This window comes from Pongo abelii, chromosome 1, assembly GCF_028885655.2.
Source record: "Pongo abelii isolate AG06213 chromosome 1, NHGRI_mPonAbe1-v2.0_pri, whole genome shotgun sequence".
NCBI lineage: Eukaryota > Metazoa > Chordata > Mammalia > Primates > Hominidae > Pongo > Pongo abelii.
In genome coordinates, this window is record NC_071985.2 from 119620023 (window position 1) to 119636380 (window position 16358).

General features: G+C 39.4%; 1 protein-coding gene across 3 annotated transcripts in view; it reads right to left on the reverse strand.

Annotated features, from left to right (window-relative positions):
* LRIG2 (leucine rich repeats and immunoglobulin like domains 2) overlaps positions 1–16358 on the reverse strand; it is a 178913-nt gene that overhangs the window by 18960 nt on the left and 143595 nt on the right. For all 3 annotated transcript variants that reach the window (XM_054529213.1, XM_024234771.3, XM_063718059.1), the window contains exons 7-13: positions 15386–15529; positions 15039–15182; positions 12604–12684; positions 11097–11168; positions 10891–10959; positions 3693–3856; positions 891–1211 (exon numbers count right to left, since the gene is read on the reverse strand). In XM_054529213.1, the coding sequence (XP_054385188.1) occupies positions 891–1211; positions 3693–3856; positions 10891–10959; positions 11097–11168; positions 12604–12684; positions 15039–15182; positions 15386–15529 (995 nt within the window). The remainder of the gene's footprint in view (positions 1–890; positions 1212–3692; positions 3857–10890; positions 10960–11096; positions 11169–12603; positions 12685–15038; positions 15183–15385; positions 15530–16358) is intronic.

Consider the following 16358-nt stretch of genomic DNA (forward strand, 5'->3'; position numbering starts at 1 on the left):
AGATACTATGTACGCTACTCGGTGATGGGTGCACTAAATTCTCAGAATGCACCACTGTAATTCACCCATGGGGAAAAAAACTCACTTGTACCCCAAAAGATACTGAAATAAGGCTGGGTGCAGTGGTTCATGCCTGTAATCCCAATACTTTGGGAGGCCAAGGCAGGCGGATCACTTGCGCTCAGGAGTTTGAGACCAACCTGGCCAAAATGGTGAAACCTCGTCTCTACTAAAAATACAAAAATTAGATAGGCCTGGTGGTGCACATTTGTAATTCCAGCTATTCGAATTACAGGAGACAGGAGAATCACTTGAACCTGGGAGACGGAAGTTGCAGTGAGCCGAGATCATGCCACTGCACTCCATCCTGGGCGACAGAGTGAGACTCCATCTCAAAAAAAAAAAAAAAAAAAAAAACCAAGAAAAATTAAAATAAAAAATTAAAAATACACACACACACAAATGATCCTGTGTAACTACATTTAGATAATGATAATGACCATTAGACCCAAAAATGTCCTAAATATTCCCAGTTATTAGAAGGCCCGTCAGGAGTAAATTTCATAGTTATCAAGAGAGATTTATGGTTCTGGAATGAAAATTGAGAATTTCATAAGAATATCTCCAAAAGCATAAACAGCAGTGAAAGTAGCACATCTCCTAGGGCCACAGCATTTACCCTTCAACCAAAGACCAATTAGAGACCATAAGTGGGCAGACTGACTAATCCAAAAATCCCACCCACTTGATAAGTTACCACAACTCAAAAGACAGTAACAGTAAGAGTCCTATTTAAATGTCAGGTTTAGCCTAATTCTCTCAAGTGATTCAAAACTGAACATGAAAAATCCTTCTAAACTAAAAAAAAATCAAAGAGCATAATTCCTTACCATTTACAGTCAGTTTGGCTTTCTGAGAATAATTAGAACCAAAGTGATTAGTAACAATACACTGATATTTTCCTTCATCTGTGAAATTCACGTTGAAAAGATGTAAGATACTAGTATATTCCAGAGCTTCTCCAGCTTGCTGCCGATAACGAACAAAATTCTCAATATCCACGTCATACAGGATTTCACTGTCTTTGCGCCACACAGTGGACATAGGTGAATCACTGCTGCTCACTGCAGTGCACGTCAGAGTCACATTCATGCCTCTTAGAGCAATTATGGTTTCAGGATGTGTCCTTATCTGTGGCTTGAGGAAATCATCTAAGGGGAAAAAAATGCATCCGTAGCCAAGTCAGTTATTTATTTTTGCTTTAGATTCAATTTTAAAACAATTACTATAAAATTGTGTGTTCTGTTTACAAAGTGGCATATTAAAGTTGAAAGAGACTACAGAGCTAGAGTCCAATTCCCTTGTTTAAAGATGGGGGAAATGAGGCCCAGAAAATTCAAATGACTTGCTCAAAGACATGTCAGTCAGTGGCAGAGCCTGGACTGGAACTCAGGTTTCCTGACTTCAGGATCCAGCACTTTTCTACTAGTCCTTACTGTCACCTGTGTGCTCAGAATGTACTTCTCAAGCATTATCAGTTATTGGGGAAAAACAGAAACTTTATATTAGGATTTCAAGACAAGTTCTACTTCTATTACCCCTTGTATATATGTATGTGATAGATAAACATGTATATGGCCAGGTGCAGTGGCTCACGCCTGTAATCCTAGCACTTTTGGAGGTCAAAGTGGGTGGATCAACTCAGGTCAGAAGTTCGAGACCATCCTGACCAACATGGCGAAACCCTGTCGTTTCTAAAAACACAAAAATTACCCAGGCGAGGTGGCGGCCGCCTGTAATCCCAGCTACTTGAGAAGCTGAGGAAGGAGAATCACTTGAACCTGGGGGGTAGAGGTTGCAGTGAGCCGAGATCACGCCACTTCACTCCAGCCTGGGCAAAACAGCGAGACTCTGTCTCAAAAAATATATGTATATATATAACCATTATCCTTTCTGTGCCAATATAAAATGGGGGGATTATGAATGATTTATATTTCACACAGAATACCTAATAAAACAAATTATTTGAAAGCATTTTGTATGTGCACAGGTTTCACCTGAAGTAGTGAAAAAATCCGAATAGGTCAAATGTCCAACTGAAGATTGGCTTAGGACTGGCTAATAAAATATGGGTTCATAATTAATAATGTTATTGGACTGATTGAGAGAAGCAGGTATATAAATTCTTAACCAGTATCTCCATTGGATAACATTTCATTGTGCCATAAAAGCAGTAAGTGGAAGGGGAGGAAAAAATATATGGTATGTCTATATTTAAAACTAAGTAAAAAGGGAACGTGTGGCAATGTCAGCAGAATTTAACCTTTACTAGATTCTGTTTTCTTCTTTAAACTTTGTAAAAAAAAAAACAATGGATGTATTTTGTGAGCCCGAACTTCCAAGTGTGTGTTCTGTTCCAACCATTTTTAAGTACATTGTGAAAACAGATTTGGCAATATATAGGTACTCAAATGATCAGAGATACTAGGGATATGCAACATAGATAAGCTGATCTAAAAGTTCTCCTATGTAAAGCTAAGAATCAGTCATTCCACTTTAAAGAAAAAAAAATTTTTTTTTGACACAGAGTCTCACTCTGTTGCCCAGACTGGAATACAGTGACACAATCTTGCCTCACTGCAACCTCCAACTCTCGGTTCAAGCGATTCTCCTGCCTCAGCCTCCCGAGAAGCTGGGATTACAGGCGTGTGCCACCACGCCCAGCTGATTTTTGTATTTTTAGTAGAGTCGGGGTTTTGCCATGCTGGCCAGGCTGGTCTCGAACTCCAGATCCCAGGTGACCCACCTGCCTTGGTCTCCCAAAGTGCTGGGATTACAGGTATGAGCCACCGTGCCTGGCCTAAAGGAAATTTAAGTGTAAAGGAAAATTTTCCAAATTGAGAAAGAATAATGTAGAAGTATACTTGAAATTGACTGGGCACGGTGGCTCACACCTGTAATCCCAGCACTTTGGGAGGCAGAGGCAGGCAGATCACCTGAGGTTAGGAGTTCAAGACCAGCCTGGCCAACATGGCAAAACCCCGTCTCTACTAAAAATACAAAAATTAGCCGGGTATGGTGGCACACGCCTGTAATCCCAGCTACTCAGGAGGCGGAGACAGGAGAATCACTTGAACCCGAGAGGCAGAGATTGCAGTGAGCTGAGATCGCACCACTCCACTCCAGCCTGGGTGACGCAGCAAGACTCCATCTCAAAAAAAAGTATATTTGAAATTGTAAGTGCTAGAATCAGGACAACTTGTCTATGACTATCTCTCTCCCCTCAAGGAAAAAAACAAAACTCTGCCACTTTAATGTTATGAAACCGCATAAAAAAATATGAAACACACAGAATCAGTATATTCATACATTGCTGGTGACAACTTTAAACTAGTGCTATCTTTTTGGAAAGTACCTGGTGGCACTTTTCAAGATCTACTAAAAATGTTCATATAAAAAAACTCATATTGCTTGATTCAGGAATCTGACTACCAAATACCTAACCTAAGGTTAACAATCCCCCTAAAAGAGAAAAGCCTTCATTCATTAAAATGCCTGTGATCATTTTTAATGGCAATTAAAACTGTATGATTACAAAAATTCCTAGTGGAAAACCATTCTGGTTTAATTTTTTTAATTCTGTTAAGATTATAAGTGTGTAATATATAAAATTTTAAAACAAAAATACAAACCACAGACAAAATCTTTCAGATCCACATTCAGGATGCTTTGCCCTGCTAGCCATTCAGGGTGTGCACAGCTTACATTCACAGAATGTTGAAAGTTATTATCAACCAACCATTGAAGTAGCCACTTCAAATGGCAGTCACAGAGCAAACTGCTTGTGTTCAGAATCCTGCAAGAAAGAAAAGAGGAAAAGCATCCTGTTTTTACTTTTCATTCTAAAAGTCTTCAGTATTAAAACCTTACCGCACACCTATCCGTTATTCTTGTCAAAAACATTTAACATAAATGTAATCATGAGAAAACAAATTGGGACTGTCAGCCAAAATTCTTTAAATATATCAACCTCATGAAAGGCACTAAAAAAAGAGGGGGGAAGAAGGGTGGCCAGGGATCTATTTTGAAGACGACTAAAGAATCATTACAATAAAATGAAATGTGTGATTCTTGATTGAAAAAAACCATCTGCAAAGGACTCTTTTTAACATTGGGGAAATTTGAGTATGGACTGTGTATTAGTTAATATTATCTTATCAATGTTAATTTCTTTGGGTGTGGTAATGGTGATGTCTTCGTTAGAAAATGTACTTGTTCTTAAAAAATACATGCTGAGATATTTAGAGGTGAAGTGTCATCATGGCTGCAACTTTTAAATGGTCAGCAAAAAAACTGTGTATGTGTATATATATATTTGTGTGTATGTGGAGAGAGAGCAAGAGAAAATGAGAGAGGAGGAGGGAGGGAAATAGAACAAATTTAGCAAAAAGTTAACAATTGGTGAATTTAGATAAAGGGTATGGGGTGTTAATTGTACCTTCCTTTAAATTTTTGAGGTTTAAATTTTTCCCATGAAAGTATGGGGAAACACTTACTATATATTGGAGCATTGAGAGATCTTTGTTGTAGACAACATATAATTATTGTCAAATTATTTCATCAACACTAAAAACACTTCAGCACTAGGCCAGGCTCAGTGGCTCACACCTGTAATCCTAGCACTTTGGGAGGCAGAGGCGGGTGGATCACCCGTGGTCAGGAGTTCGAGACCAGCCTGGCCAACATGGCGAAGCCCTGTCTCTACTAAAAAAACAAAAATTAGCTGGACGTGGTGGTGGGCACCTGTAATCCCAGCTACTTGGGAGGCTGAGGCAGGAGAACTGCTTGAACCCAGGAGGCAGAAGTTGCAGTGAGCCGAGATCACGCCACTGCCCATCAGCCTGGGCAACAGAGACTGTCTCCCAAAAACAAAACAAACAAAAAGAAAACCCGCTTCAGCACCGTACAATGTGTAATGCAATCTAAACTAAGAGCACTGAAAAAGTATTTGTGGTTTATAACCCTGTAAAACATATCTGAAAAATCAGTATTTTCTCTCAATGACCCCTTAAATGTCCCATCCACTTAGAAGCAGGGAAAGTAAATGATTTTGAGAACTTGCTTTATGTGCATGATCAAATCCTTATCAAGTTTAATGTTTGGCATAAAGTATCTAAGATCTGATTCCACAGAAGTTTCAATTTTAACTCTTTTTGAGACAGAGTCTCGCTCTGTTGCCCAGGCTGGAATGCAGTGGCGCAATCTCGGCTCACTGCAACCTCCACCTCCCAGGTTCAAGTGATTCTCCTGCCTCAGCCTCCCAAGTAGCTGGAACTACAGGGGCCTGCCCCCATGCCCAGCTAATTTTTGTATTTTTAGTAGAGACCGGGTTTCACCATGTTGGCCAGGATGGTCTTGATCTCGTGATCCACCTGCCTTGGCCTCCCAGAGTGCTGGGATTACAGGCGTGAGCCACCATGCCTGGCAAAGTTTCAATTTTAAGAATGAAAAAATTGACTTACATTGTTCAACTGTTCAAAGTTGACTTATATTGTTATTAAACAAAAGAGGCACTGGCAAAGATTACTATGCTTTTATAATGCTTTAACAAGTTCCACTGAGTAATTTTTTCTCTAACAGTTGGTTTGAACAAACTGCTGTTGCAGAAACTTTAATGCAACTGTGTTTTGAGACAGGAACTCGCTGTGTTGCCCAGACTGGTCTCTAACTCCTGGACTCAGAGGATCCTCCCACCTGAGCCTTCTGAGTATCTGGGATTACAGGCATGAGCCACCACACCTGGCTCTAATGCAACTTTTTTACTGAGAATTGTTGGTTGCTTTTGGTTACTTTAAAAGTCATATTTATAATACTTTTTAGGTCAACATTTATTAAAATCTCTCTTTATACTTTTTGGTGTTCCCCACAAGGCTTTGCATCAATAATAGGAGGTATATGAAAAAGCTGCATATAAATTTTAAAATACTTTCCGTTAAAATTATATAATTATAGTAGAAAACTAGAAAGTACCACTAAACCAAGAGGGAGAGAAAGCCCCCCAAATCCTCACTACTCAAAGACAACCACTAGCAATATTTTAGTATAATCTATCCACACACTTGTTGAGAGAATACTGTATACTCTGTTAAGTACTTGTGGTCAGCATTTGGTTAGTATATGAAGAATGGAAAGAAGCAAAAGAAATAGAAGTGAAGGTAGCTACTGTGAATTAAGTTTTGTCTGTGGCCAGGCACTGGGCTAAATACTTTATTTATTTATTTATTTATTTTGAGACAGAATCTTGCTCTGTCACCCAGGCTGGAGTGCAGTGGTGAGATCTCAGCTCACCGCAACCTCCACCTCCCGAGTTCAAGTTACTCTCCTGCCTCAGCCACCTGAGTAGCTGGGATTACCTGAGTAACCATGCCTGGTTAATTTTTGTATTTTTAGTAGGGACAGGGTTTCACCATATTGGCCAGGCTGGTCTCGAACTCCTGACCTCGTGATCTGCCCGCCTCGGCCTCCCAAAGTGCTGGGATTACAGACATGAGCCACCGCGCCTGGCTGAGGTAGGCATTTTCAATTCCATTTTCTAGAAATGGAAACTGAGATTTTGGAGGCATTCAGTATCATATCTAAAATAAATAGTAGAGTTAGGATATGAGCCCAGGTCTTTTGAGTCCAGCTTATATTATACCTAAGAAAACATAAATTGGATGAAGTCACTCCTCTTTTCTAAAGATACAAAAATTAGCTGGGTGTGGTGGCAGGCGCCTGTAATCCCACCTATTCAGGAGGCTGAGGCAGGAGAACTGCTTGAACCTGGAAGGCAGAATCTGCAGTGAGCTGAGATCGTGCCACTGCACTCCAGCCTACGTGACAGAGGGGGACTCCATCTCAAAAAAACAAACAAACAAACAAACAAAAAACAGACTTTTATTTTGCCATGATGTGTAATCTTATGGAGGCTGAAGAGACATCTAGGGGCTCTGTCTGGATATCTCCAAAGCCCATCTGAGTGTAGATAAAATACTTAGTCTATTTCCAATTATTCTTTTTCCTTTTCAACCTCAAGTCATTACTTTTGGGAGTCCCCAAGTCCCCTGAGAGATCCCTAGGAAGGGTGGGGGGCCTACAGTCCCAGTGACTAAGAGTCCAGAGTGGGAAGAAAAAAGTCTAGCAGTGGGTAGACAGATGGACGGAGGATGTAACAATTTGAAGGGAGTCATATCAAAGGGCTCAAGGGAACTGGAGGGAACATTAAAGGTGGTAAGAGGAGGAATAAGGAGCAGTAGCAATGGGAAGAAAGACAGCTTACAGGATGCGGTCTGGGGAGATCTTAAGTATCCCAAACAGGCCAATAAAGGTCCAACAAGGAGGCAGTGGACAGAACCAGTGGTGGAGCAATATAGTTAGCAGGGGCTCAAACAGAGGGGATTCAGATGCCAGAGAAATTGCCATGGGAGAAGAGGATCCATTAGAGAGAACAGAGTAGCCTCACAGAGTTCCAAGGACTTTTAGTCCAGGGAGTCAGGGAATAAACCCCACTCAGGAAAGAGAGCCAGGAAGAAGACCTTTAAGCCCAGGAGGTACCTTTCAAAAGAAGTCTGGCCTCTAGCCCAACTCGAGAGAATATATTCACAATCTTGAGAATCGAAATCTTTCCTTACCAGCTTCAACGGATGTTTGTCCGGAGCAATGGTTCATTAGTCTGACTCACCATTGGATCCCCGATCTATCAGTCAGGAGTGAAGACAATGGCTTCAAAGGTGCACACTTGGGGTCCTGGGTGAGAGGTCTGGGGGTCCAATGATGAATCTGATCCTATCGGAGTCACAGCACCATAACTGTTAAATAAAAAATTACTCAGTGATACTTGTTAAAGCATGGTAAGGTAGACGTTATTCAGGATCATCTCAATAGATATAGGGACCACAGCAACGTGATGTTGCAGTTGGGGAGAGAGACTGGGTTCAACTCAGTGAGGGGGAGACAGTAGGGAAACAGCAAGGGCAAGTATAGCCAAGGAGCAAGGTGGGTTTGCTTTCATCCCATTCAGTGGATGTGAAATTACTAAAAAATAACATCCAGAGTAAGGAAGATTCTGGCTAAACCCTAACAGGATTCTTGCTGAAGACAGGCCAGGGTGATCAGACATCACCTGGGAATGATCTAGAATGCGGAAGAGTTCTTGCTAAACTGGTTTTACAGGGTTTGTGCTAAAATTGGATTTTACACAGCTAGGCCTAGGAGAAGGTTTAAGGGCTTGCCTACGGGTTGGTTAAGCAAAGAATCTTTGTCACAACTCCCAAATTACTAAAACTCTCTGAAGATTGAGACTGCAATATTTGCTTTGACCTACTGTTTAAATTTTATGTTAAACTGAGTTCTCGTAACAGTTAAAACTTTCTTGCTAGTTCTCAGGTTATCACTGGCAAAAAAAAAAAGGGGGGGGTGAGTATACTAATTTGTAGTAAGTCACAACTTATAATTTAAAGTAAGCCTATGAGAAATAACTCAAAATATCTCAACAGATCAAAATATCTACTTTAAAAATCTGGCAGAAAACTAATGATGATTTTCATAACATTTTAATTTTAGTTCTTATTGTTAACATTACTCAACTTCTACTCTGTGCCAAGCTCTGTGCTGAGCATTTTCTCAAAACCCTCCAGTTTCCTAAGGCATTCAAGAAAGCAAAAATCCTAATTCCTCATGGTCTATTATGATCTGCCTCCTAATTCTCTCTTTAAAAAGAAAAATATGAACATAATTGTATTGTTGGACCTATTAAAACTGTAAATTCGATATGCTTTTCAAGAACAACAAAAAAGGTAAGTTAGAACAAAGCAGTTTGGGGTAAAAAAAAAATATCTTGACAGGCCAGGCGCGGTGGCCCATGCCTGTAATCTCAGCACTTTGGGAGGCCGAGGCAGGTTTAGGATAACGAGGTCAGGAGATCGAGACCATCCTGGCTAACAGTGAAACCTCATCTCTACTAAAAATACAAAAAAATTAACCACGCATGGTGGTGGGCGCCTGTAGTCCCAGCTACTCAGGGGGCTGAGGCAGGAGAATCACTTGAACCTGGGAGGCAGAGGTTGCAGTGAGCTGAGATGGCGCCACTGGACTCCTGCCTGGGCAAGAGCGAGATTCCATCTCAAAAAAAAAATTAATTAAAAAAAAAAAATACTGGAACAAATGAAGAGAACGACTAATGAGAAATAAGATGATTAATATCAAAAAAATTGTAGATATTTAATTATTCTACTCTGCTTAACTCTCTAAACTCATCTTACTTCCTATTCCTTGTGCCTGGAAAGCCATTCACCCAGTGTTCACATGGTTTGCCATTTCATTAAGGTCCTGGTTCAAATGCTGTATCTTCAAAAGAGTTTCCCCTCACTGCTTTATCTAAAATAGCAACCCCCATCACTCTTCATATCTTTGACCTAGTTTTATTTTTCTTTAGTTGTTACCTGATGAAATATTATATATCCACTGGTCTATTATTTATCTTCCTCACAAGGATTTACTGTAATATGCTATGAGTACAGAGACTCTGTCTTATGCACTACTGTTTTCATCATCCAGAACAGTATCCTACATAGCAGATGATGAATAAATATTTGAGTAAACAAGTTATCTCACTTTATCTTCACATAACCCTGAGGGAGGTGCTATTCCCATTCTGGGAACAGAAACTGAGTCATAGGCTAACAGTTTGCCCATTGTCACACAGTTGTAAGGAATGGAGTAAGGATTTGCACCTAGGCAGTTTGAAAACTCACACATTTCCAGTGCATCTCAAATTACCCATGGTAAGGACCAGTCTTTTAAATTTCCAATCCACTGCAGACCAATACTTTTATAAACTACAACAAAAGTGTCACAGTAATGTCAAATTGTTCTAAAAGTTTCTAAAGGCTTATTCTGTATTTCTATCCTTATCTTCTCATCAACCAGTTCTGCTCCACAGAGTATCCTTTGAGTAGCTTCCCAGGCAAGGCAAAATAATTTCTATAATCTAGTGGTTCTTACCCCTGACTGCATATTTGAATCAACAGAGTTTAAAAATAATACCAGCACTTTGGGAGGCTGAAGCAGACAGATCACCTGAGGTCAGAAGTTCAAGACCAGCTGGCCAACATGGCGAAACCCTGTCTCTACTAAAAATACAAAAATTAGCCGGGCATGGTGGCAGGTGCCTGTAATCCCAGCTACTCGGGAGGCTGAGGTGAGAATTGCTTGAACCCAGGAGGCAGAGGTTGCAGTGGGCCAAAATCGCACCACTGCACTCCAGCCTGGGGGACAGAGCAAGACTGTCTCCAAAAAAATATAAAATATATAAATATAAATAATACCAATGCCCAACTAACCTCCAATCCCCTAGGGAAATCTTGAAACCAGTAAGAGCAATTTTTAAACTCATCAATGAAAAAGGGCATAAAATGATACATACACACACTTGTCTACTTTGACATTTTAGTAGTTTGAACAGGTTAGAGAATCTTCTCTGACAATTATACTAACTGTTAAATCACCTCGGAAACTATAGAACAAAATCACATAATACCTTTATTGTAACCCACACAAGGTGTTAAGAACTGGTAACACATGTTTCTGATAATCCAAAAAGGAACAGTAGGGTATAAAGCATAAGGAGCAGTGCTGAGGTCTCCTAATTATAAGCATTGGTAGAATAGGCAAAACAGAAGGCTAATTTTAAAATTACCTCTAGCCACTTAAATAACTGAGTATTAATACTTTCTTTTTTCCTGCCTGAACTGTGTGCTTTTGGAAATAACTTGGGTCACTGCCATCACACTTTAAGCACAACAAGCAGGAACAATGATCCAACTGGTGATTTTAAAAAGACAAGTTACTTACAGTTCTTTCAAATGAGTCTGAGAAAAAGCATTTTCTTGGATAGACATTATAGCATTATTGTTCAAATCTCTGAAATAAAGAGAAATGAAACATTATCAGTCACCATTTCTATATCAAGTTACATAAACACTTTACATGGTCATGAAAACCTCTGCTAATAGCAAAGATTATTTATAGAGTAAGCAAAATGTATGCAAAATACTTACAGATGCTCAAGGGATTCAAGACCAATGAATGCTTTCTTTGTAATTGACTTAATCTGGTTTCCCTGTAAGATTCTGAAATATAAACAGACCTTTCTAAGAAAGCTCTCCACTAAACAAAATTAAATTCATTAAACATTTACCTAGAAAAAGTGAAAAAGTGAAAATAAGTTTAGCATACATTTTTATATACTTAACAGCTTTACTGAGGTACAACTGATATACAAAAAACTACGCATATTTAATGTGTACAATTTGATGAGAACATGCGTTTTTAAGAAAGTTATGAAATTTATTAATCAATGCAAAACATAGCATAAAAGTGTCTATCAAGATGTTAAAGCTCAATGAGGTGAACAACCATCTTGACCACTGATAAACTGGTAATTTTCAGATGCTAAATTCATTATATTCCTCATGTCTCCATCCATAGCAAAAGATTGTCAGATCAAAGAAATTCAGACAAGTGTGAACCTCTGGAGAAATTCTTCTCATGGGAAAGATCTAAAATCTTATGTGAGAGAATGCCCTACTTCTGCTAGATAAATTACTCATAAATCTCCTACAATTAAACAAACTACAAATTAAACAGATTACCAACACATTACTCTACTTTCTCAATGCATTCCTTTTACTTGAATAGAAATTCTACTTCCATAAATAACTTCTCTTTAAGTGTCCATAGGAATGCTTTTTCAATAAAAAGTACCCCGACAACAACAACAAAAAAACACAAAAACAAAAAAACTAGCTGGGCATGGTGGCTCATGCCTAAAATCCCAGCACTTTGGGAGGCCAAGGTGGGAGGATCACTTAAGCCCAGGAGTTCAAGACCAGCCTGGGCAATATAGTGAGACTCTGTCTCTACAAAAAAAAATTTTTTAATTAGCTAGGCATGGTGATAAACACCTTTAGTCCTAGCTCCTTAGGAGGCCAAGGTGAGAGATCACTTGAGCCCAGGAGGTTGAGGCTGCTGTGAGCTGTGACTGCGCCACAGCACTCCAGCCTGGGTGACAGAGCAAGACCCTGTCTCAAAAAAAAAAAAAAGAAAGAAAAAAACCAGCCAGGTTCAGTGGCTCATACCTATAATCCCAGCACTTTGGGAGGCTGAGGCAGGCAGTTCATAAGGTCAGGAGTTCAAGACCAGCCTGGCCAAGATGGTGAAACCCTGTCTCTACTAAAAATACAAAAAGTAGCTGGGCATCGTGGCACGCACCTGTAATCCAAGCTACTCAGGAGGCTGAGGCAGGAGAATTGCTTGAACCAGGACCCAGGAGGCAGAGGTTGTAGTGAGCCGAGATCGCGCCACTGCATCCCAGCCTGGGATACAGAGTGAGACTCGGTCTCAAAAAAACGAACAAACAAACAGACAAAGAAACCCCACAGAGCTCCCAGAGTGTCAGAAAGCTTAGACTTTGTAGCCATATGAAATAAACATAATTCAATCATATTTACAGCCAGTTCTTGAAAACACGCCTATGTAGACATACATAAATATTATAATACATACAATTTAGTGAGACTTGTGAGTCCAGCAAAGGCTTCACTAGCATCTTCTATGGCCCATGAAATTTCATTGTTTCTTAAGTCTCTACAAAAATGTCAGAGAAAGACAGGTTCTTAAGTCTCTACAAAAATGTCAGAGAAAGACAGGTTCTATTAGTCAATACAACTATCACGACATTGAGCAGCATCCTGGCATGGTGATGTCAAGGTGCACATGCTAATTCTGATCCTTACTTTAACAGTTATTTATGATGAAGGCTCAACTCTGCTTCTTAAGAAATATCTGTAATAAACATGTAAGAATTGATTCTTATAAGCTCAGAATTAAGCTGGCCTTGATAAATAAAGCAACCTGCTAAAAGTATTACTCTTCCGAGCTAAGAGCCCCTCATTATGTTAGCATATTAAAAATTATAGACAGGGTCCTGAAAAGAGCAGGAGGGTTTCAAGATGCAGGGTATATGGCTTATAAATCTGATTTCAGACTAACAGGATTTCTGGGTGACCCAAGCCTTCCTCTGGGACCTTGAACTTACAATGGCTGACAAAGAGTAGTATCAATACAGAGCTTCACTGCTCAAGAGCAATTAAAGATGCCCCATGGGAAGCAAAAATGATAAACCCATGTGTTAGAGTGTCATCAGATTTTCTTTCAAAGGGAAAGTATGGATCTTTTAAAATTCACTGTTCCATTCTCAGAGGAAATGCAATTGTACCACATCAGGTTACGATAAAAGAATTATTTCCATATAACTAAAAATATTTAATCACTTTTGCTTCCTTAAGTCATCTCATAATAAAGCACAAAGCTTTCTACTTTATAAGGGACATGTAGAGTTGTGTGATTAGCAGTAAAGAGGAGATCCCTGTTTTCACTTAGCTTTCTTTAAGTGACAAGCTAATAAAGCTCATTTTATTTTGCTAAGGAATAAATAATGAAAGAACCAATGGCTGAACTCTTCAGGACTTTCCCCCTCCTCCACAGCACAGCATAAATAGAAACCATTCAACAAATTAAGAACTGTATCTACTACCCTGGCAAAAGCATGAGGCTAAAGCCAGAATTCCCCAGATTTGATCCTAACTCTGTCTTAACTATCTCTGTGGCATTACACAACCATTTACTTCTGCTATTACTTCCCTAAACTTTAATTGTAAAAGTAATAAGCAGTGGTATACTAAAATAACCTATTTGCCATCCCTTCAACTGCCAAAGGGCTGCAGCTACATCTAAGTTTCTGAGATTGCATTGATCCAGTTTCACTTCTGATAATATAGGAAAAGGAAAAATACAATCACTTTTAATTTTTCAAGGCCAAATCTAAAGGAAGTTAAAAAAAAATCAAATACACACCTGTGCATGTATATACCCTTCACAAAATTATCTTGCTTTCCCTCTCATTGATGGTTAGGTCTCCAAGTTGGGAACCTGCCTCTTCTCTGAACCATTTCAACTCGAAACCTAATCACCACAAAGTCCCCTATTCAGGAAACTTAAGAATCTACAAATTCTACTAATTACTCTTTGTTTTCTTTTATTCTGCTCTGTGTTTGAGATTACTATATTTCATTAAATTACCTCTTCATTTAATAAAATTATATTCTAAAATTAGATATATTTTTATATAAACATATAAAGTTCATAAAAACACATTCTTATATTCTGTAAATTGAATAACTTACAGAACAACAGAATTTTAGCGTGGAAACTGCCTTTAGCAACCACCTAATCCTATATCCTTTCTTCACCGTATAAAAGAGAAAAAAAATGATGCCCAGGAAAAGCTAAGTGATTTTGTTCTTCTGGTGGTATGATAAAATGGACATGAGCTTTAGCATCAAACAGACCTGGGATCTGATTCTGGCCCAACATTTACAAGCTATGTGACTTTGAGAAAATTATTTAAATTTCTCTGAACCTCAGCCTCCTAATATGGAAAACAGCAGTATCATCCTAGTATTTGAAAGTACCTGGCACATATCAGATAATAAATATTAGTTTTTTCTGTCCAATGTCATGTAGCAAACCAGTAACAGTGAAATGGTCTCCTACCACGGCAGTTCCCATTACACATTCTGCATCCTTTTGAATGAGAACTGGCAGCTCTGGTGTATTGTCAAAGTCAAAGGAACACGAAAATGACTGCATTCCTGACACTAGCAACTGTGTTTTCTTCCATAGCAACTAATAATAAGACATGCTTTGATGCTTACGGGATTAACTCAGAATTAAACTACAAACTGAATTGCCTACAACAGGCTTGGGATTTTTATGGGGATGGAGACAAATAAGACTGTCTTGCTCTGAGGCATAGGACAGAAGAACCACAAAATATTAGCATACATAATTTGCAGACTGATTAGTTGTTTTAATTAATTTGCTTTATTGTCCTAAAAAAATCAGTAACAACAACCAAAAAAGAGAATGGATATACTTACAATGTCTGAAGATTGGAAAGAAATCTAAACACACCATCAGCAATATGAGTGACTCTGTTGTCTCCTAAATTCAATCTCTCCAATAAGCTCAGACCCACAAAAGCAGATTCATCCAGGCGGGTCAGCTGGTTATAGGACAAATCACTGAAAACAAGAAATGTGGAAGGTAAGGAATTCATTGTATTTGGTTCAACTTATAATTCTTATTATATCTACATGGTAAATTTAGAGCTTTCTACAAATTTCTAGTAAAGAGGGATGTTACATCTCATTACTGCCTATGGGAATGATTTATTCCAATCTGCTCTAGTCTGACTGCCTCCAGTGAAATGCTATCCAACACTTACAGTTCGGATAGTCTTTGGCAGAACTCCCATGCGTCAGGGCTGATTCTTTCAATAGCATTCTGGCTCACATAGAGCTGCTGTAACATTCGCAAGCCATACAACCACCCCTTGTTCACTCGTGTAAGGTTGTTGTGTTCCAGTTCTCTGTAGAATTAGAGAAAGAGAAGAAAATATGTTCCAAAACAAGGCAGTTCAATAACTAGCTTTAAATCTTAAGTTTTTCCCAGAGAAGCATATACCTTTGTTCAACCCAACTGAGCTGACCAATTCTATTCAATAAAAATGTATATCTTATTTAAGATTTAGTGGTTGCCCAGGCGCAGTGGCTCACGCCTGTAATCCCAGCACTTTGGGAGGCCAAGGTGGACGGATCACAAGGTCAAAAGATCGAGACCATCCTCACCAACATGGTAAAACCCCGTCTCTACTAAAAATACAAAAATTAACTGGGCACGGCGGCACACGCCTGTACTCCCAGCTACTGGGGAGGCTGAGGCAGGAGAATCACTTGAACCCATGAGGCAGAGGTTGCAGTGAGCCGAGATTGCGCCACAGCACTCCAGCCTGGCAACAGAGCAAGACTTTATCTCAAAAAAAAAAAAAAAAAAAAAGATTTAGTGCTAGAAGGTAGTAAGACCGTCTAAAATAGGAGCTCTACAAAACCAACAGGCCAAGTGGTATAGTATACCTGTTTGGATAAATTCTGATAATTTTCATTAGCCAAAACATTAAGAATATAAATTTTTGGCCGGGCACGGTAGCTCATGCCCATAATCCCAGCACTTTGGGAGGCCAAGGTAGGTGGATCACAAGGTCAGGAGTTCGAGACCAGCCTGACCAACATGGTGAAACCCCGTCTCTGCTAAAAATACAAAAATCAGCTGGGCCTGGTGGCGCACGCCTGTAATCCCAGCTACTCAGGAGGCTGAGAGAGGAGAGTCACTTGAACCTGGGAGGCAGAGGTTGCAGGAGC